General features: G+C 42.8%; 1 protein-coding gene across 1 annotated transcript in view; it reads right to left on the reverse strand.

The window, feature by feature from the left end:
- Nucleotides 1–23,236, reverse strand: part of LOC145459063 (rap guanine nucleotide exchange factor 2-like) — a 36,755-nt gene continuing 13,519 nt past the window's right edge. Inside the window, exons 12-33 of the mRNA XM_080337655.1 lie at nucleotides 22,470–22,590; nucleotides 22,293–22,409; nucleotides 21,451–21,618; nucleotides 19,830–19,950; nucleotides 18,449–18,609; nucleotides 17,342–17,499; nucleotides 16,853–16,938; nucleotides 16,682–16,790; nucleotides 15,603–15,723; nucleotides 14,642–14,792; nucleotides 8,271–8,482; nucleotides 7,666–7,786; nucleotides 7,513–7,599; nucleotides 6,351–6,466; nucleotides 6,037–6,237; nucleotides 5,646–5,830; nucleotides 4,949–5,018; nucleotides 2,630–3,979; nucleotides 2,330–2,423; nucleotides 1,930–2,036; nucleotides 1,170–1,256; nucleotides 1–687 (exon numbers count right to left, since the gene is read on the reverse strand). Coding sequence (XP_080193781.1) covers nucleotides 650–687; nucleotides 1,170–1,256; nucleotides 1,930–2,036; nucleotides 2,330–2,423; nucleotides 2,630–3,979; nucleotides 4,949–5,018; nucleotides 5,646–5,830; nucleotides 6,037–6,237; nucleotides 6,351–6,466; nucleotides 7,513–7,599; nucleotides 7,666–7,786; nucleotides 8,271–8,482; nucleotides 14,642–14,792; nucleotides 15,603–15,723; nucleotides 16,682–16,790; nucleotides 16,853–16,938; nucleotides 17,342–17,499; nucleotides 18,449–18,609; nucleotides 19,830–19,950; nucleotides 21,451–21,618; nucleotides 22,293–22,409; nucleotides 22,470–22,590 — 3,981 coding nt within the window. The 3' untranslated portion in view covers nucleotides 1–649. The remainder of the gene's footprint in view (nucleotides 688–1,169; nucleotides 1,257–1,929; nucleotides 2,037–2,329; nucleotides 2,424–2,629; nucleotides 3,980–4,948; nucleotides 5,019–5,645; nucleotides 5,831–6,036; nucleotides 6,238–6,350; nucleotides 6,467–7,512; nucleotides 7,600–7,665; nucleotides 7,787–8,270; nucleotides 8,483–14,641; nucleotides 14,793–15,602; nucleotides 15,724–16,681; nucleotides 16,791–16,852; nucleotides 16,939–17,341; nucleotides 17,500–18,448; nucleotides 18,610–19,829; nucleotides 19,951–21,450; nucleotides 21,619–22,292; nucleotides 22,410–22,469; nucleotides 22,591–23,236) is intronic.

Consider the following 23,236-nt stretch of genomic DNA (forward strand, 5'->3'; position numbering starts at 1 on the left):
TCACTGGGAACATTGGTAATGAATTTATTTTGATTGCATTTCATATCGACCATGAACAGCGTAAAAGAGAAAATTCGCCATCCGACGACAGACCATGATAGCATTCACATCGCGCGAAAACAAGAACAAACAGCTCATCCAAGACCTCGAAACCAAACGCAAACAGTCGATCGACCGATGCCAAAACAGAGACGCCATTGCAGTAATTAAAAATCAAAACGAGGTCCAACACATACGTAGCCGGGTGCAATATAAGCGTCAGCGTCGAATAGTGGAGTTTTGAGCTCACCGCTCCATCGACAAAGACCGCGCACCGATAATAATCTGCGACATTTTAACGTCAAAAAACATACCCTTCCCGAGTCTTGGCAGCAATACAACACCGGTAAGTGCAAATGGCTAATTTTTCTCCGCTACGGAGAAATACCTCCGCACGGAACTGCGACGTTAACAGACTAGCAGAATAAGGCAACAGATAGCGCGGCGTAAAACGCGTGAAAAAATACTCTGCGACTCCCGGAACGTCAGGCGTCGAGCATGTTTCCTGATAATAAGCAAAAAAACAAACAATATAACGGGTAAGACGCAAGAAAAGGATAGAAATTTGTTCCGAATCTCTTTGTCATGATACGCGGGTGGCACGACGAGGCTAGACATGGGAGGACAGCTCTCGGTTTTCTTTCACGACTGAAAAGGAAGAATTACTTTTTGCGTACATCAATGCGCATTCAGGGGCCTTCCGTTACTGATACTGTCCGAATACCGCCGGCCGGAAAGGGGCGATTACATTGCCGTCAATACCTTTTCACATCCAAGTTACAGAGTTATGCCAGAGTTAGAGAATGTTTTGCCTTCATTCACTCCACTCAGTACTCAAGCAGGTTTCGACTACTAGCCACTTCTTGGTGAAGTGTGTCAGCTATCAGACCACTGCCACTTCAACTTATCAGCAAAACTCACTTGACTTTTAAGAAATTGTCATAACAACGGAGCGAAACAGCCCTGCATCACGGCCGATTGAACGTGTTTACTGTATTGTAAGTTGCCACCTCTGATTAATTGCCACTAAGAAAACGACTAAATCTACTATTTGAAACTACTTCAGGTCGTGAGAGAGTTGTTTTTAGTTGATATCATGATCCCGCAAAACACCATTCACTAGCGCTCACCTTCAAGCTCTTCATAACTCGGCAACTCGGAGACGTGTCCAAGGGCTTCACTGTACGAGGGCGGCGTACGCTTCTTCTCGGGCGACCCTGAGCAAGCGAGACAAATCAGTCTTTAAATCACCGAGATATTAGCGACGTAGCGCGTTTCGGTAAGATTTTTGACTACTCGTAATTACCAGAGAATAAAGACGCATGGGTGTATTGGCAAAGGCCTGTAAAGCTACTTAATCTGCTTTAAGCTAATAAAGAATGGCTGGGGTAAGGCTACGCCTCGTTACTTCAATTTGAGCCTGCTTCTTACAACTGTTGCGGTCGCTGAATTGCCTATATCATCATAGACCTAGAGCTATATTCCTTTTGTCTTCCAGTGCTGCAAAGTTCTATGAGTTTTCCAATGTAAATAGATGCGATTTTGAAGTAGTATAACTATATCGCTTGAAAGCACCAAATTGATCCAGAAGATTGCACAATATCGTTGAAGGCCTTACGAGATCGCTAAATACAGTGTGGTATATCCGTTGCTGTAGATAAATAGAACCAACTATGGCAGCTATATCCAGAAAAGTCGCATTAGATATGACCGAGAGACTAGCCCCATCTGGCGCATACAAATACGACTCCTAAATGATTGAATCCCGTAATTAACATTTTTTACTTTTGTGCACGCGAAAAAATTTCCTTTTACGAAGCTTGGAAGGCAAGGTTACTTACAGATTACAGCTTATTTGTTCCCCAGGCATCGAATGACAGGATTTCTTACCTTTACTTATCCCGTTGCGTTGAATGTCGGAAGGCGTTTCGGACGATTTTGACGAGCTTGTCGGCGAGACTTCGACTGCGGTCAGCCGCTCGTTGATCGATTCCAGGCTGAAATTTAGAACGCAATATCTGAAAACGTTCAGGTAGCGGACCAACGTGACAGATTAGACTATCTGCTCAAAGTCCGCCACCGTTGACTAAATCTACATTGCGAGACAACTTATAGGAACATTTTTCAATCCTTACGGCTTCGACAAGTGGTATAGACACGTTTCGGAAATTGCTACTGCTAATTGTAATCTAGTATAGCCGGCCCCAAAGAATTTGTGCTTGAATCTGCTCCTATTGTTTCGTCATTTTATCAGGGCGTAAGAACTCAAAGCACAAGCATCCGCACTCACTCTTCAGTAAGTTGTTGCAAACCGCCGGCGTCTTTACTCTGCCGGTGATAATGAGACGTATGATTGGTTGTGGCGTTCGGCCTGCTAGTCCACACTGTTAAAACAAAACACCAAGGTAAACCAAACGCGCCAAAATCAGACTTGTACAAACTACTGTTCTTCTTAGTAGTTCTAGTTTTAGTTGAAGTTGCAGATTTTGTAAAGCGAGTAGTTCTAGTTGCAAATTTCGAAAAGGGACTGGTCATAGTTCGGCAATTTGAAAATTTTGATAAGTTTGCTGAAAAAAGTGCACGACCATACCTTGCATGGCAAACTGCTGATTCTCCTTATCCAAATCGGTCACGGACCACTCCTGGGACTTGCGTCTCGAAACCGGTTTCGGGCCCGCCTTAAGCGGCGACCGGACCGACCCGAAATCACCGTAGTAACCCCCCTGCGTTGGACTATACATATTTTGAGTCATGGCTATCTGCGGATTGACCGGGTCACTGTAGCCTGCCCCGACTGAATACGAGGATTGGTGTTTCGGCAGTTCGTTATCGTGGACCGGATACCGGCCCATAGGGGCGGCGTTGTTCTGATGTAGCGGCAAGTTATGGGGCCTGGCGGGGTACGGTCTGTGGTTTGGCGACGGCGGGTATGGCCTGTTATAGTCCGGCATGGCAGGTGGACCGGCCCGGTCTAGGATAACATACGTGTCTGACGACGGCGTGGTCGGAACAGAGTGACCTCCACTGTAGGCTACAACCGGGGATGACAAATATGGCCTGACTGCCGGGGAACTGCCCCGGACAAAAGTCCTTTGGTCTGTTTCCGTGTATTCAAACGTGTGACTAAATTCTTTTTTCGTCGCGTAAACCTGCCCGGGGCTTTCGGCGGGGCAGTATTCTAAATTGTCGCCTTTCACGCGAAACGACGTTTCCGGGTATTCCTTCATTTTCGGAGGGTAATAATATTGGAACTGCGCCGGGGCTTGTTGGTCGGGGTAAAAATACTGCGCCTCGGCGTGAACGATCGGGGCTGAATTTTTTCGGAAATTCGGGTAGCCCCGAGGCTGCTCGCCGACGGTGTTGGACCTGGACCGGTGGTGGGGGTGGATTTCCTGCGGAAAATGCCCGGTCGTTTTCCTCCTGGCCAGAGGGTCGTATTGTTCGGCAGGGTAGGGCCGCCACTGATTATTCATTTGCTCGTAGTACCCGTGTATATCTTGGTAGGCGGGCGGCTTTTTGTGGCGAAGATCTATGTCAAAAAGTCTAGCCTTCTGGGATCGGTCGGCCGGGTCTATAACGGCCGAGGGGTGGTTTTCTTGTGTCAGCGGGGCACCCCTTATACCCCTAGAGCCATATAAAAAAGCTTGCTTTGTGTCGTCCTTGTCCCCGGTCTGCGGCCGTGCCGAGTCCAGGCTGCTGCTCGACGAGTACATCCCGGACCGGCCCAGGTCCGGGTCTTTCTTACGGTGGCGCCTGCCACCGTCCACTCGATCATCTAAAGACGACCTCGAGTTTAGGGACTCGCGGCTGCCTCGGACACCTTGTTTTTCGCCTTGGTTTCGGCCGGGCTGACGGAGCTGGGCGCCGCGTGGGGCAGGCGGAGGTTTGCTGCCCCGGTCGGTCTTGGCGCGGCCTTGGCGGGGAGGATGGTGGTACATGGCTGTGAGAAAGGCGAAATATGAGATTAGAAATATGCTGCGAATAGCCATTGCCATAAGAATGGATGGGCAAACTTGGGCAATTTTTTTTGACATGTCAAAATAAGTCCAAATTTTGGTGTAAAGTCAGAAATTGTTTACAAAGTAGATGTTTGCACTGTCAGTGAACTTATCATTTGACATTTAACAGCTTGTAGCCTACTTTATAGGCGGCATTATCTGTTCATTGTGAATCAAAAATGATCAAATGAGACAAATAGGCTAACATGGTGTTATGCTCAACGTACCGCAATATTCGAACTGAAGCAAGACTGCTTGGGTATTTGTTTTTCTATCAAGAAGCGCATGATGAAAAATTGTGACGTAGACACCATTGTCAGAATGAAGCGACACGGTGTGTCGCCAGTGTTGCCGGTCAACAACTGCTGCTGTTGAACGTTCTTTCTCCATCTTTGACAAGCCACTTAGTAAGGACAGACAATTTCTACCCGATAATGTAGCTAAGTATCTTTCGTTGTACTACAACAAATTTTAATTATTCTACCATAATGCGTGAAGTAACTACTGGAATTCTTCATAGGTTCAGATTCAAAGTTTTTTCGTGTGAAAATTTGTCAGTTTTTGAGTCAAAACTGTTTCTTAATGCCAGACAAATCCAACCAGAAATGAAGATAAGTAGTACAATTATAACATTATGTGCGAAAACACCTAAATTACATACATGAGGTCAAGTTTTTTATGGTAAAAATATGTCAAAATTTGGATTTTTAGGTAAAAAAAAATCGCACTAATTATACGTAGTAGCTTTCGAGTATCACTCTTTATCACGTCATAAGAGTGTTGTTGAGGTGAAAACATGAAACATGTACCTTTTATGTGTGAAATAGAAAGTAGCATGGGGTATGTTTACATCACCTTTGCGATAATCACACAGAGTATATATACTACACGAGTAATCGGTATCAGCTTACCTTTATTATTGCTGTGATTGTTGTTTTCATGCGCGAGGCTATGCGAGCTGTCGCTGCTGCTCATACTGCCCTGTAAAAGAAGACGTGTTCGGATTAAGTGATCGCGAGCGTTAACATTCGAAGACAAACACTGGACTTCCCCCCCCCCCCGCAGGTATCGAGGCATAAAGCTGTAACACTGCTTCATGGGGAATGAGCAAGCCCCCCAGTACACTCGATGCAATATTGAGCAGTATAGAAGCAGGGTCATGGCCAAATGTGATTTCATATTTTTAGTGCTTGGTTAGTCTTCGGTATTTCCAGAAGTTCTAGCATATTACTATCAATATGACAGAAAGCTTAAGCGATCTCTTCACCCCGATTATTAATATACATTGCTCTTTCCAATTCTCTACTAGTTGCTGACGATTACCCCTGACGGGTTCATTTCAATGCGGAAACACTATGAAGCTGTATATTGAAGTTATGTACCTTCAATAAGCTCTTCAAAACTGAATGTGCAGTAGCGCATATTACAATAAGTCACAACTGCATTCGAATTGACGGTTACAAAGTTGTTCGATGCATATAATCCGTGTATTATATTATCATACAATTTGGCCATGACGTCTATGTATTTTCACGGCCAAACATAGTGTGGCCGTAATATATGTACAGATTTGGCAACCCTGTATTATATTCATAGATGATTCATTACCTTGGAAACAAGAGTCTCGTGCCTGTTCTGCGTTCCCGGCGACGAATGCGACGAAGACAGCTCCTGACTGCTCATCGATTCTGTGGCGCCTTCCTTGGAACTTTGCTTGCTGCTCGGATAGGAGCTGTTGTCGCTCTCTTCCGATAGCGCCAGAAGTTTCTTGATCGCGTGCGGTGAGCTAGTGCCTGTCGCAAAGAAACACGGAGAGATATCAGAAATCCGTTTCAGCACGAGAGTATTACCACACGCAAAAAAACATGAACACCGAAAACTCAAAATCGATTCTAATACTTTTAAAAAGTAGTAGTCTCAGCAAGTAACACTGGCGAAAGAATCACGAAAGCAATCAAATAGAAAAACACATCAGCAAGACGACTACGGCTCAGCTCACCAAACTTTGGCAGCGACGAATTGGGCACCTTCTTCCTCGTGACCTGCGCCAGCATGCCGGCCGGCGCGTAAATGTGCGGCTCAGAGTTGTTCCTGCCCTGCGACGAGGCTTTCGCGAGCGAGCTGCCGGGCGGAAGGGTTTTCGAAGACCTCGACGGCGAGTCCGTCTTCTCCGTCTTTCTCTTCAGGTGGGCGGAGGACACTGGGACAAATCAGACGTGGTCAAATTAGTCATAAGTAGAATTAGCGATTTACAGGCAAGTAAAGCTAAGTAGGCTAATGTAATTCTGCCAGACATGGGATAAACAAACTTACTGGTGACCGGCTCCACTTGCTTCGACATCTCCATCAATTTCTCCTCGTCAGTCTCGATCGAGAGGTTGGACATGTACTGCTTCACTCTTCTGGCGTTGACGGCGTCCTCGTACATTCTACACAAGGATTGCACGAGTGTCAAACACGGTCGGACGCAGCAATAGATGCCCACACACCAGAGATATTCTCAGATTTACATAGCAAGCGTTGAGAGGGTTAGCAGACTACTCGTAAAATCAGATTATGCATCACACAGACCCTGCGCTTATTCAACCGCACCAGCATTAGCATAACATTACCCCACCGCACACTAGGATTCTATAGAGCAGTGGACGGCAACCTCTGGTTGGTGAAAAGTTTGTATGCTTTTACAAGTTATGTGAAGCTTTGGTATCATAGCGGTCAAACATCACTGATAAGTGCAAGTTTTTGCAAGCTTTTTCACACTTTCCGACAGCTTCCTAAATACTCAGAAGTTATGTGGTGCTTTCAGCTGCATGGAGGGATCTTTTCACGCAATTTTTTGCAAGTTTTTTCGATTTTTCCAATTTCTTACTGGAATTATTTGACACTATATGTAAATATATCGCTTCAATATTTCACTGTCGTTTAAATTTGAGGTCCTTTCTGATTTGACGTACATTCAGGCTAGACCGCCGAAAAATATATTTTCACTGGGTCAAGTTTTTCAGGCTATTGATTTTGTTGAAGTCGCCAGCATTGAGTTTTGCTACAGTGCCTTGGATACGGATCGATTCGAGTATCGAGTATCCTAATAATTTCAAGGAACTTGTTCATAAATGCAACTTTTGTGAAAAATAAGTGCAACTTTCCACTACTGCAACAAAAACTTGCCCGTACCACAATTAAAAAAAATTCTAGTTTCATCTTTATAATCGATGTATGTTACTGGCAGTGGCGCAAACAGGGGGCTGTTTCGTATGTCTGAACACCCCCCTTCCGGAATCGAACACACCTCGCCTTTCAAAATCGTGGTAAGTTGAGAGTGACTTTTAATTTGACTCTGCCAAATTTTTTGATGAAAGTTGTGCCAGGATACCCTGACCTATGTGTAAAATACGATTCGCGATCATTAAACCCACAATTTCCGAAAGACATTACACGTCCCGATAAAAAAATTCGAATTAAAATGTCATCTCACTTGCGCGCGTTGCCAAACGAGGACCTTCGGTTCTTCCTCGTCAGAGTCTGGTAGATGTTCGACTTCTCCACATCCGCGCTCGCGGCGCTAAACGCAAAAAACGGGCAAGTTCGCACGACGCAAATTATCGGCACGTGAAACACGACGGCTTACGTGGACGACGAAAAAATCTGCGAAGACTCGGCCGAGCACAATCGACAAACGTTGCGGATCTCCCTGCCCATCATCCTCATCTTTTCGAAATTCACGAGACCCTCCACTTTTGTGTCGTTACCTGAAACGCGAGATTCTTTTTTCACATCCGGTCAAAATTTCCGCGCGGATTTTGCTGGAAGTCTCGTATACTTGGCCTCTGCTGAACCACCAGGGTTAGATGGAACCGCAGTTTAAAATCTGCTCAGTCTTGTATCAATAACAGGATTTAAACTTGAATCAACTATGCTCGTTTTCTGGCGAAAACCGATCGCACTACAAGATATGATGGATTTGAATTAATAATTATTTTAGATTTGGATTTCATTTTCATCTCCATGCAACTGCCAAACAATTATCAACCATTTTGGACTTGGATTTATACATGACACAAATCTAAAATCCAGAACAGCATTTAAAAATATTATTATACAATTCAAAAATACATTTATTATTTAAATATAATAAAACCAGAAGCTTTTCGAGCTGCCATACGTTTGCATAACGAATATATTATTAAAATATAGCCTATATTAAATTCGTTCATCTCTGTCCACAGCACATACCCAAATGCAAGAAGGTCAGGTCCTTCTTGATCACCGGGATGTACGGGATCACCGGCGGCTGAGACGCAAAGTCCGACAGCAGCGTGCGGTACTTTGACATGTTCCGCGACGGGTCCATCAGGGCCTGGAGGTCTTCAAAAGTGCGCTGGATCTTCATCGGCACTTTCTCCCAGGACTGTTTCATGCGCGACACGGCCCGGTATCCAAGACCGCTATATACATACGAGAGAATGTTACTTTTCAGGCGATCCATTTGTGGGCAAAGATGGTCAAAGTAGCCAGTATTGCTACAGTAACCAGTGAATTTGGCATTTGGTGGCTCGTAATCCTACCTCTACGCTAACCTCAATATTTAACCCCCACCGAAACCTAATGTTATGTTCTTGATCTTGTTTGAACAATAACTCATACGACGAGGTTGCAATATGAAATCAGTATATTGTACAGCAGAATAACTTTAAGGCAGCGACACGATCCAGAGAGCAGTTAAATGAAAGACCACGAGACAACAGAACACAGGATATAAATACAAGCACGACACACGAGGAAATAATGATTGGCGGTAATTACTAATCCTATAGAAAGAAAGAGTTGTACGACACTAAAACGTAAATGCACGAACATAACAGTCCTCCCCTATAAGTTGAGAGGGTTGCCCACATTTACGTAGGTCTGTAGAAATCGGTTTGCTTTCTGTTCCTGAGAGGATAACGTCTGCCCGACGATCGAGCAGGACTAGCTGCAGGACGTTGTGCCCTGTTCCTAACCAATGGTTGCTCAGCTTGTGACTGTTGAGGCTGAACAACTTCCTGTGTGGCTGTATTATTGCCAGCTGAAATCAAGCGTGGTTGGAGTTGGTTCTTGTGCCTTCTCCAATACCCCTGATCTGTTTTTATAATGTACACAACACGCCCCAGTATTTCCGTCACCACGCCAGCAACCCACTTTGGTCCGCTTCGGTAACTGCGAGCGTAAACCGAGGAACCAATCTCGAAATGAGTGACTGATTGTCCAGGCGTAACGGGTTTCGATTTGTCGAAGGGCGAGCACAAACTTAACAAATTGCGCGGCTGTTGACCATGTAAAATCTCGGCAGGCGTTTTCCAGTCTATGCCCGGGTGCGGTGCACATCGGTAAGTAGCGAGAAGTGTTTGGAGCGCGAAGTTAATATCTTTTCCCCCGTCGCAATTTTTTATCATTCCGGCTTTCAAAGTCTGGACGAAACGCTCCGCTTCCCCGTTTGATGCAGGGTGAAAAGACGGTGATACGAGATGGCTGATTGCCAAATTAGAACAAAACGTATCGAATTCATTCGATGTGAATTGCGGTCCGCCATCCGTGACGATTGTTATGGGCAAGCCTTCAATAGAGAAGACTTCCCTCAAAGCGTTGACCACACACAATGTTGTGGTAGATCCGGCATTCATTACTTTAACGAAAGGATATTTCGAATGCGCATCGACGATGACAAGAAACATCTTATTGTTCATTGGACCTGCGAAATCCAAGTGAATTCGTTCAAAGCTTTCAGAAGTTTTAGGCCATTCGCGATACTGACGATCAGGCGCTTTCATTACCTTACGGCAAGCGTCGCAACTCTTAACGAGATTTTCAATGTCGCGATTAATGGAAGGCCATGCGATGTAACGTCGAGCCATCTGCTTCATTTTCGCGATACCCCAATGTCCTTCGTGCAACAATGATAAGACTCGCGAGCGAAGTGACTGCGGAATTACTACGCGCTGAAAACCATCAATATTGAGCATGACTATGTCTTCGTGCAGAGAAAGCGAATGTTTGCGAGTCGAAAACCAAGAAAAATCATCAATGTGCGTCTTTGGATTCCAATTACCATGAGTGACAGATAATTTTACTATTTTCATGGTTTTGTCCTTCAGCGTCGCGTCGCGAATTTCATTGCGAGTTAACGGTAAACCATCGAATGCCATATTAATAGCGTGAACGACCTCCGCGTTTTCACGAATTTCCAGTTCGTCAAACTCAGGGTCTGGACCCTTTGGTAGGCGAGATAAACCGTCGGCGTTTCCGTGCTGATTGTCGGTTTATAGCGAATATCGTATTGGTAAGCCATGAGCGTTAGTGCCCATCGCTGTAAGCGTTGCGCTGTAATCACGGGAATTTTCTTGTCCGGCGAGAAAATAGCTAAAAGCGGTTTGTGGTCCGTTACCAGCGTAAATTTTCTACCATACAAGAATTGACGAAATTTAGTGACTCCGTAAATGATTGACAGAGCTTCCTTCTCGATTTGAGAGTAGGATTTTTGCGAATCTGAAAGCGTTTTCGATGCGTGCGCGATCGGTCTCTCTTCGCCATTGTGCTCGATTGAGAGGACAGCGCCGATTCCGAATTGAGAAGCATCCGTCGACAAAGTGAGCTGCTTGTTTACATCATAATGAGCTAACTGCGTAGCGTCGATTACGTCGTTTTTGAGAATGCGAAAAGCTGCGTCACAGTCCGTATTCCAAATGAATTTCGCGTCTTTTTGAAGAAGACGGTACAAGGCAGCGGCTTTATTCGTAAAATTAGGAATAAACGCGCGATAATAATTGACTTTGCCCAGGAATGCCTGTAGCTGGCGAACATCCTGAGGTTTAGGCAACTGTTTGATTGCTTCAACGGATTTGTGAGACGGGCGTTTGCCGTCCTTGTCGATTATGTGACCAAGGTACTCGATACTACTTTTGAAAAATTCACATTTAGCGAAGTTGACGGTGAAACCGTATTCGGTGAGGCGCTCAAAGAGTAGCGATAAGTTGCGAAAATGGTCGCATTCATCAATGCCAGTAACGATTATGTCATCGATAAAACTAGCAACACCGGGTAAGCCGGCGACCATGGCATCAATACAGCGTTGAAAATTTGCGGGACTAGTTGCGACTCCGAAACACATGCGTCGATAACGGAATAGACCAAATTGCGTGTTGACGACACACAAATTCTTTGCATCATCATCTAATTCTAGCTGAAAATAAGCATTGGCAAGATCAATTTTCGTGAAAATACAACCACCCTGTAACTTGTGAAGGATTTCATCCAAGGAGGAGGGCAGGGGATGTTGATCTATCTGAATTTGTTGATTCAATGCTTTGAAATCACCACAAATGCGTACTGATCCATTTGATTTAGTGACGGCAACAATTGGTGCTGCCCAATCACTGTAATTGATTGGTTCGAGGATACCTTGATTGACTAATCTATCCAATTCAGTTTGAACAGCGATTTGCCTTGCGAAAGGCAAAGGGCGTGGCTTGTTGAATACGGGCTTGGCATTAGGTTTCAATTGAATTGTCACCTTCGTCTTGGTGCATCGTCCTAATACATTAGAGAAAACGGAGGGAAATTTGGACTGAAAAGATACCAATTTGTCGTTCGAATCAGAAATGTCAATAGTATTACATGATTGCGATTTGACCATCTGCGAGGAAATTGCATCCAAAGCAGACGTTCCCTTAGCGGTCATGGAGAAAGCATCGCTCCAATCGAGACTAAAAATGTTTTGCCCACGGTGTTCGTCGAGAACTACCAATCTTAAGCCAACTCGAACTTCAGAACCCTCGAGACTAAAAATGTTTTGCCCACGGTGTTCGTCGAGAACTACCAATCTTAAGCCAACTCGAACTTCAGAACCCACCTGCACAGTTACAGTGCAAATACCTTTCACTTTCAAAGGCTTGTCGCCATACGCTACGAAAGAGCAATGGTATGCTGAGAGTTTCGGAGAGCCCAAAGTTTTGTACCCAGTCAATCCCACCATGGCGGAGGGTGCACCAGTGTCCCACTGTGTCGGCAACGGAATGCCGTTGATGCTGGAGTTGATCCAGAGCTGGTTTCCTACGCGTCGATATAGTTGATCGATGTCGAAGGAGAGGAGCGGCACTGAGCAGAAATTGACGGATGTGACCTGTTGCGTGATACTAGGTTTGGTAGACATGCACACAGGTTTGATATGACCTTTACGACCACATTTCTGACATACTGAATGTCGATATTGACAGTCTTTTCTCTGGTGATCGATGAAACAGCGGCTGCAGGATTTCAGTCTTTCCGGGAAGTTGCCTTGGATGGATTTGGAAGGTTTTTTCCCCTTCTGATAACTTCCCGTCATCTTGTTGACGATAGAAGTGTCTTTACCGCTACTCTCGCCCTGGATAACCCTATCAGTTTCCAGCGTTCTCACGTATGTTGCGGCTACTTTGAGAACGTCGTCGAGGGATGGATTGGTTCGTGTTAGACAATGCCGTCTCACATCCGCGTGCGGCGTTTCTTTAATGATGAGATCACGCATTAGCTCATCAACGTAGCTCTGATCACAGCCATCTCTTGAGCATGTGAAGTTGCAATCCTTGGAGATTCCGCGTAGAGTTGCGATCCAATCGGCGTACGATTGTCCCGGTTGCATTTTACAGTTGTAAAATTCGTACCTTGCTGCCTGCACATGAATGGAGTCTTTGAAGTGTGTAGACAACTTCTCAGTCAACTCGTCGAAGGTTTGCGCACTGACATCAGCAGCACCAAACAAATTACGTAGGAGCGAGTACGTTTCAGGTCCAACCCATGAGAGTAGACACGCTCTTCTCTTCTCCATGTTGGAAATACCGTAAATTGCTAGGTGATGGTTGAATCGTTGCAGATACTGGTCCCATTTCTCCTTTGATTTTACAAACGAATCAAACTTGGGAGCGGCTGCTTCAGATGTTGACGCACCGGGATTCAACCTTTGCGTCAATTGCGCCATTTCTGTCATGACTTTTGCCATTGCTTCGTCATGCTTCGCTTGTTGTTGCACCATCATCTCTTGCTGCTTCTCCAGACTTTTCAAAATACTTGCTTCCATGATGTATCTCAGTCGCAGAAAAAAACTTTGAATCCGACTTCTGACACCAATTGTTATGTTCTTGATCTTGTTTGAACAATAACTCATACGACGAGGTTGCAATATGAAATCAGTATATTGTACAGCAGAATAACTTAAAGGCAGCGACACGATCCAGAGTGCAGTTAAATGAAAGACCACGAGACAACAGAACACAGGATATAAATACAAGCACGACACACGAGGAAATAATGATTGGCGGTAATTACTAATCCTATAGAAAGAAAGAGTTGTACGACACTAAAACGTAAATGCACGAACATAACACCTAACCCCTAACCAGAATACATCAATACATACATAGCAAGTGGCGAATTCACCTAGTGCCGTATACCACAATTCACATTGGTATTTTGTGACCAATTCATTTTAAATTTATTAACATGGCATACGTTCAGCACTTCAGAGGTGGCTGCATTTGAAATTGCGAGAAGCATCTTCGTGATTATCACAAAACACATTCAATTCAATTTATTGCTAAAATTTTCATCATGTAAACACACCGCAGGACTGCGAAACAAAGAAAGATAGGAAGGTGTCGAAACGACATGGAGTAGTCATCGAAATCAGACACCCACCCGGCCTAAACGATGTAAAAAAGGAGGCTTGTACGCTGAATGAGAAGTAAAAGAAGATAATATAAAAGGACAGGTGACAATAAAAGGTGGTATGTGTCGGAAGGTACAGTGTATTTTTATTAGAGTCTTAGAAAATATGCCTAGTTACCATGACACAGCCATACAGGGGCTGTTTCACGCGATTCTTATGACAGTTTCGCTCATAAAACCCATGCAAACTTGTCCGAAAACTACTATCTACTTTTCATACTCCAAATTGGAAATATAAAAAATGAACATTCCTGTTACCAATTCATATTGAAAAAAAATTTAACGCATAATCTACATTTGTGGCCTTAAACACGGAGCAACACAAGTTCTCCATATGTCAAATTCATCAATACGGCCGCTTGCATCATTCTGACTTGGAGCAATTGACATTTCATGAATGGAAATGCCATTCGAAAGAATCCATGACTAAGCAGTGTAGCCCGCAATTATATAATATCGTCAGCAACGACTCCAATTTGTTTATAAAGGATCTCAAATTGACATTACCGAAACACAGGCTAAACGGCGCTTCCTGCATATTATGTACAGACCACGCAAATGCTTGCTATTAACAACTTTGCTGATTCCCGTTATTAACTAACGATACAAGCATTTACATTCGCCGGTAACGCATACCATGGAGACTCAAAGTCAAACCAGTCCACAGTACATAAGAATGCCGTTGGATATTTCATTGAAGTGAAACATATTTTGTTCATGCAAGTGTCTAGATACACAAATTCGAATTGCAAAAATACGGCATATCAAAATTTTTCTCGCTGGTAATTAAAATATATGCAACGACAAGCACAGCAGCCAAATTTCCACCTGCCGCTAACTCCCCAGAATGTGGTAACCCTGTCACAAACCTTATAATCGCAAAAGTGGAATTGAGGTTCTTCAACGATTTGCAATGGTGCGCGATTTTCGTAAAATGCTTGATCATTTTCGATCGTCTGAGCGCGTTGGGTTCCATGCATATCGTCGACACCACCCAGAAGAGTTCCTTGTTTACCAGATCTGTAGGAACGGACGGACATACAAATCATTACCGGAAAAAACGTCCGAAATTTCACATCCCGAAAACCGCTAGATAAATTACAAAATCCGCTATATAAATAATTTCCACGATACAATAAATAACACCAGGAAGTACTAGCACAGAAGGGTAATTTCAAAATTTTATCACCCTGACCTCATTTCACACATGACTTTTAGCAGATGACGACAATGCAATTAGCATACAGGATAGGAGTAACGACTATTGCTGCGATCTCAGCCATTGTTGCGTCGTTACATCACTTCCCGCTACTGGGAAAAAATCATTATTTAGTCCATCGGTATCAGTGGGAAGCCAGTGATATCTGGAGTATTGACACTGGACGGTTTCAACTGAACGATTAGATGATTGCAAAAAATTCAAAGTAATATTACATTATGCGAGGCAAAACATCTAACCGTAAATGCATATCCTAGCACGTCTTATCTTGGAACTACAACTGGGCACAATGATTCTCATAAAATAATACACTCATTGCCACTAACAGGTAATTAATCATCGAAGATTATAGTTTTGATTCTATATTCCACCATGGAAGTCTGTAATGAAATATCTGTGAGGCCGTGATCAACTCAAAGCGTTGTCACAAACACAAAATCATTTGGTACGGTCGAAAAAATACCAAATAATCTTTACTGAGATGCATATTTTTTGTGGTTGCATTAAAGGTACATATATTTGAACTTTCCGCCAATCTACCAATCGACGGAGCAGACAGCCACCGCATAACATTCTAGACTGCCACAAGCAAAATATACTGAGAGGCTTACTTTCAAAGGCGCGGAAGTTATCCAGCCCCTTTTCATTCAATTTGAACAAATCGTCGATAAAATCAGTTTGCTCGACCGTGCGGAACAGCTCGTAGTCTTGAATAGTTAGTTGTAGCGCGACCTGTAGAGTAGATTATTCCCCGTGTGCAATTAGAAATTAAGCAATATAAAAACGGGAGATGCCATGATCGAATAATTGATGACCTAGTAAAAGGAAGTTTAGGGTTTACTACGATAACAGCAGCACCGATATGTGCCACGGTGTCACACTTACACAAAACCAACTAAGCAACAGCTGATCAACGGCACAATCAGACAATTACCTAAAAATTCTAAAATGTATTTGAAGTTCTTAATTAGTATTAGGGAATAAAGCTGGATTCAGGTTGAGGGTAGATTGCGCAAACCATAATTTTCAAGTATATAATACCGAAATTCATTTTCGGTACCGGTATAGGTAATGGGAATAGGACGATATATATTTTGTCCTCTTTGTTTTGCGGCGTATATACCGACTCATGATATACATACAAGCGATCTGCGCATATGCATGCCAGAGTGTATGATGTGCATATGCCGCTGGACAAGGCAGGTGCAGATATAGCCTTGTATGCAATGGAAGGTGTATTGTTTTACATGCTGTGGACATCTAGATAGAGGCTGAAAAACAATACCAGCAAGGTTTTGAAGCGTCAGCAATTTATGAAAGCCTCACCATCACTCACAGTAAGACAAAGGGCAAAGAAGGACAATAAACAATACAGGTCACATTGCTGACAGAATGACCATCGAAACAATAAATTGTAATTTCTGCAAAGTCGACAAAAATAATCTGCATCTAGTGTTTCACGTACTAGTAGCTATCACACATCAGGCTTGGATCATATATGTTCTAGATTGCATGTATTCAATATTTCGTTTAGTTAGCTAGATTCACTGGTCATACATGCCAAATAGAACTTGAATATTGTCTGTATTTATTGGCACTAGACAAATGACATCTTGCGTCACTTAACCCACACGTACATATCTGTAGACATAAAGTTATTACATAATAATTCTTTGAAATGAAAAAGCACCTCAAAGCAATCAAGATCCAGGAAGGAATAATTTGCTTCCTTCAGCAGATCCGGTATATTTTCATCTGGCAGTAATTGTTCGCTTTCCAAATCGTTTTTCAGATAGTATCTGAACAACAGACACATTCATAATGCCACAATAGACCAAGTAGCCTACGCACGCTCTCTTACCTTACGCTCAACGGAATGTTTGAAAGGTTTGACCATTTGGCGGGAAGCTTGGACTGCTTGACAAAAGTTTCATTTTGCACGCTGACCTGAAGAGGTGGCATAAAAAATTTGATGACTTGTAAGATTTACTTCGTCATGGGCGAGAGCCAGCAGTGGTCTAAAATGAAGGGCCTGTTAAGTAGTTTTAAGAAGTATATTTGATCTTTCCAACAACACAAAATGACCGACAGTAAAAATAGAGCAATTTTTGAATATATATTACGTTGATAGGATACAGGGGCTATTTCATACAGTTGTTAAGCTGACTCCACTCATGATAGTGATGCAAACCAATCCAAAAATCACTTTCTACTTTGCAAAAGCCAACCCGAAGTGCTGCCGTGAGGTACAAAACTTGTACCAACCTACTTGTATACTCAATTGAGCAGAAGTACTCATTATCGACCACCCCTGGCAATAACACACATCGCGTCGAACTCTCAGACTTACTTTACGGAGAGAAAAGGTCTTGAATATATCGCCGGACATCCCGAACTCTTTACACGCCGCGTTGATCGCTTCTTCCGCGGTCGTGTCAGGATTTACGAATACAAAACGGAACGTTTGATCGGCCTTAAAAACTTTGATTACGTCTTCCGGACAATCTGCTAACAAGAATAAGTTGAATAAGATTAGGGTCTTTGGAAAACCATAACATAGGTCGTGGAAAGATACCATTTTTCTCCAGTGAACCTTATTGCATGAGATCCTCAAAGAATGCCACCAGACTTTCAAAAATAATGTGTAAAGTCTGTACCAGTATTGAGAAAAATAATGCCACCGCAACATTTTGCGACATGTACCATGCCTACGACATCTTTACTATAGCAGAGTATCATGACAGGCCTGTGTGTTGAAAATATGCAAAGCGATCTTGAAACCACAACCACAGGGAGGCAAGTCCACCAAAGTATAAAAAGAAACTCAATATGAGAATAATGAAACGTAGGAACCAGGAAATTTTGTGGAAAGTAGTCAACAAGATGTGGTAAAGCATTAGTGAAGGATAACATCCGTGTCAATGTAAACTTATCCTAAGCAGTCTATTCGATAATGGAGCAGAATAGTGACCGCTGTATATTTTCATACTTTCCGTTGAACTGAAATGCTACAGAGGAATGTTGTTTACAAAGGCGCAAAGGTCCAACTACAAAACCAGGCTAGATCCAGATCGAATGATGGACGAATCACAAGAAATTTGCAATATCAAATACTACGTTAATTCCATAAAAACACGCTAGCCAAGGAAGACGTAATAAGTCTCACATCATGATTTGGAGACCAAATCCTATAAAATATACACGGAAGACACCAAACTTTGCAACCGACAAATTCCCACAAATGCAAAACAAGTACAAATCACAAATTCAAAATAGCTTTCCGGAAAACTTACATCACCATAGCGGCCAATTATAGGCTACGAGTAGCTCCAGGAATTCTCTCACGCATTTGTCACAAAAAGAATCATTAATTTTATTGCACTCGGATAGGTAATTTTAATCACAGACAACAGCAAAAGCGACAGTGGAGCCTCCATCCCACGTCATTCCAAGTCACCTGTTACGTGAGTCTCCTGCCTGGCGGTGGCGCCAACCGACACCAAATCGGGAATACTCGAGCTCAACGCCGCAGAGCGTTTCATGCCTTTGTTGCAGTCGGCCGTGGCCGACGAATACCGCAAGAAGGAGTCGTCCTTGGCGCCGTCCGGTTCTTCGCTACTGTACAATGCAACAACGTGTGACGCTCGGATCGTTAGCTGCGCAGTCGGCAAACGATAAACTAATCTCGAAACGTCAATTCCAGTGCTTTACGACACACGCATGCAAAAGCAAAAGTCCTGCGCAAAAGTAAATTTCAACTTAATAAGCAAGCCAACTTGGGTTAGTGCAGTAGATCTGCCTGATTTACTGGTTAAAATAATCCCTGTGCCTGCCGTATATCTGTCTTACAGGGAAAACTGTCACTTCGCTGTAGTAATATCCTGTAATATTATATATACTATGCTAAAGCAACTGCATCTCATTTGCAAATTCTGTAGTCTGCTTCACAGATAGCACAATACACTATTAATTTACTGCAGTTAGATCCTGTCTGCACAATTCAAGTCGACTAATAATATCAAAGAGAAAGCCAAGATACATATTCAAGGAGCCAAAAACATATTCAAGGAAATCGAGTTTACAACTTAAAATTCGACATCATAAAACTAGACTTTCAAAAGGTAGACATTAGTTTGGCGTATTTACTGCAGCCGCAACGATGTATCAGTAGCAGAAATTATTTTAACCAACATGCGATTACCCATGCAACCAGTTGAGTATTTTAGCAAATTATAAAAGTCTGTAACGAAATAAAGAAGACATATCAGTTACGAAGTTTTTACTAGGTTGTAACAGCTTGAGCATGAATTTGAAGTTTGCAACTTCGGTGAGCTTACAGACATTCTCTCCATTAAACAAAAACATGGTAAATATACATAACTAAATAGCAAAGTTGTTGCTCCTGTACTGATAACTGTAACAGACACCGGCGGTTGATTGGCAACGATGTTGTGATACTAATAAAGATGTACTGTCATTACCAAGATCTACAATTCCGGAATCGTTCGAAAACCCTCAAAACGCCCTACACGCCACGAACATCGACACTCTCACAATCTGCCAACGAAAAACGACCATGCAAAAGAAAATACACAGACCCATAAAACATCAAGGTAAAGTAAATCCTCCGGTGCTCAAACCTAGTAACTAATCATAAAACCCGCATCCTGTACTGCAAAGACACCTGTCGGCCTTGTTACGACGCCCTGCATGCAAAAGCGGAAACGGAAAGTCCACATCAACTGAGACCGAGGTTATTGCGATGCAATCATACGGAAATAAACCGGGTAGCACAGATTTCGCTCGCAAAATCAAAATGCCGCGACCCTCCGCCTTACATCGCCCCTCCGCCGCCGTGCGTTTCGTAATACTCTTTGAAAGACTGTTCCTTTCGCCAGGGGAACATCTTCGTTTTGACTTTGTTCATCTTATCCAGCGCACGACGCCCCAACGTGCCGGCTGAAGATTTCGACACGCCATGAAAAGACAGGTTAAATTTGATCCACAGAACTGACACCTGGCTTGGAGTTCGTGTATCGAGCAATAGGTACCCAGCTTTTGACCACATACGCAAAACGGTTAGGGTTTTCATTAAATTGTTCTAAATATGTACGTCTGTTCGTAATAATCGGGCGTGCTTGTAAAGAAGGCAATAAGCTTCAGTACATCAACACAAGTTAACAATTCGTGCCATGTGACAGAATATTGTAGAGCAGGGATACTTAAACTGGTGCCCATGGACTCGTAGGTCAGTGGACGGCAACTGGTGGTCCGCGAGGAGTTCGTTACTGGTCCACGAAAAGTTCGTGCACACTTTGGCATAGTAGTCAAGATCACTGATAAAAACTGAAGGAGAATTGACTTAATCTCTCAATCAAAACATAGGTGTTACAAGCCCTACTGTGCACCCAACCGGCCTTATACTTTGAGGCGCAATCTATTTTCAACGACGTTGAACATTGTTTTTTTTAGCCGAACCCTTACGTAGGGGGTCCGCAGACTAGTTTCAAGGGGTCAGTGAAAGGCCAGCGTGGAAACTATAAAACTATATTGTCCTTAGTTGTTAGATCTTTGTTGATAGTACTGTCTTATTCTCAGTTCTCACCACAAATCACGATAGCCACACGGATGATAAAAACACTAACAGCTACATTTCAACCGGTAAACAGGCCTTGACGAGACCCGGGCGACAAGACATTTTTTTGTCGTCAGCCTTCCATATTTCGCATTCATGGCATCCACGCAACAGGCAACCACCCAAAAAATATAAAAATGTATAGAGTTCTGTCTTAAAAAGAGGATAAAAACCTCTGTGTGTAGAGATAATTGTATGCTCATTAACACTTGATTGAATTCAAAAATACAAATCCCGCAAATTAGCAGCTTACAGAAAACGATTTCGATTTTACCGGCGATTTTCATGGAAAATGCGTAACAAACAGCTAATTATAAAAACTGGATGTACTTAATAATACCACTAATAAACTCTCGGAAAAAAATAATCAATTTCCAGTTAGAACTAGCCCTAACATCACCATCACTTTCAATTACAAGCATTGGTCGAATACAGAAGATGAGAAGAATCCTAATTGCCCACATGGACACACCGTATCGCAAATTGGCAACTTGGTGATACAACCCTTTTCACATTTTCATATGATGTTGTTTATTTTTGTCTTTGATATTTTTTTGAGGCATATACAGATACACCGACTCATGGTATACATACACACAATCTGTGCATATGCATACAACAAGTGCATATGACCATGGACAAGAAAGGTGCAGATATAGCCTTGTAAGGCTTTCAAAATCATGCACCACTCCGCCATGCTATCCCGGTAATGCCGAGTGCCAAGCAGGGAAGCCATGGATACCAGCGGTACTAATCAGGTCTTTGGTCTGACCCGGCCGGGGATTTAGGAACAAAGTTTAGTAACAAACACGACTCTTAATTACCTTTCTTGCCCTTCCCGTCGTACAAATCCGTTTCTGAAGTGAACGATGACATCTTCGATATTTTTGACACCTGCAACGTCGCAGACTGGGAAAAGGGGAGGTCGTCTTTGCTCTTGCTCTGCTTATACATGTTTGGATTCTTCATTTCTGACATCATCGCTTTGAACGCTGTCGAACCAAATTGGAAGGTTCATACATTGTGCCTCGCGTATTACATTTGAATTCCAAGTATACACTCTATCATGATAAATGCCTCAATCGAGTACCCAAGCTAAAGCATAGGAGACGCCTCTTCCAGAACATTGTGATAGAAATGTGTCTTGTATAGAAACAATGGAATAAGCTACATTCAAACATTTTTACCCACTGGAATAGAAGTACTGTGCCGAATCTCATTAGTTGAAACGAGATATTGAAATATACCCGCCTCCTGTGTACAGCAATTGAAAATCTGATAATAAATGGTAACATGCATTGCACACCTGCACACATATTTGAGCTATTAGCAATAGATAGGGAGCGATGGAGGTTTTGTAATACACAAGCTCAAGAAGACTGAAGTTAGTCAGATGTAATGTGAATTACAAATGTAAACTGCAAGCTTGGTTATTCATCTGAGATTGCCAGCTATCTTATTTAACATAACATGAATTTGTTTGCATTATTAACTTGTTCTGACGTTTATCAACCCTTTCCCAAGATCCATACCTATTCCTTTAAAAAAAGATAAATGCAGAAAACCACACTACTTCCGACATAAAAGCCATATTCACTGAATCACTGTGTAACTAATAAACACGACATCGTCTGAGTGCCTGTATTTATAGCGGGGTTAGCCTTACCGAAAAGATTGGTCTTCACCGTCAACGTCAGATCTGTGTTCTTCCTCAAAATAGCCTGGGCTTGCTCTAGGTCTAACTTCTCAAAATTTTGTCCGTTTACGTTCAATAGTTGATCGCCTTTGAACAGAAAATGAAATCCATTACAGAACTATGCGGGATATTCTTTGGCAAACTTACCTCTCTTCACTCCTTTCTCCATGGCGTTCGAATTCAGCGACACTTTAGAAACGTAAATCGGGTAGCCGTGAATGCCGCCCATAATACTGATACCCAGGTCTTCCGCGTTTGAAGATCTCGTCTGTTTTGAAAAAGAGTTACGTCATTACATAGGATCGCTATGTCGGCACCATGAAAATAAAACCACAAGCGTGGCTGCCGTGGTAGGGCTGTTCAAAAATAACCTTTTTTCCTTAATCTTGCGGGCTACGTGATTAAATCGGAGTTGTTCCTGTTTTTCGATGAAAATTGTTGGATTATCCACCGATCAAGGATAATCCCAGAATTATCAAAGAAAAACTGAAATAACTGCACTTTTACGGCTTGGAATTGAGTCAAATTTGTTTTGCATAGTTTTTGAAGACAGCCCAACAATTTCATGGGCTTGCAGAAAAATTTGAAAAAAAAATTTTTTGCGTTTCTGGGCAAATTCGAAATTTTCAAACTCTACAAAAATCGTGAATATTGGTTGGAATGAATTCAAATTTGGTGTGCGTTGTTTTTTAAGGCAACCTAACGATTTAATCACGTAGCCCGCAAGATTAAGGAAAAAAGGTTATTTTTGAACAGCCCAGTGCCGTGGTTTGACGGCCGCATGACTCGACTCGAGTCTATCTGTGTATTGACTCGACTTGGACTCGAGTCATTGCTCATGACTCGAACCAAGTCATATGACTCGAGACTCAAACGGCCAAGACCGACATTTCATTATAAATTCGAAGAATAGT

This window comes from Botryllus schlosseri, chromosome 16, assembly GCF_051294905.1.
Source record: "Botryllus schlosseri isolate E-star chromosome 16, Bs_hap1, whole genome shotgun sequence".
NCBI classification, from domain to species: Eukaryota; Metazoa; Chordata; class Ascidiacea; order Stolidobranchia; family Styelidae; genus Botryllus; species Botryllus schlosseri.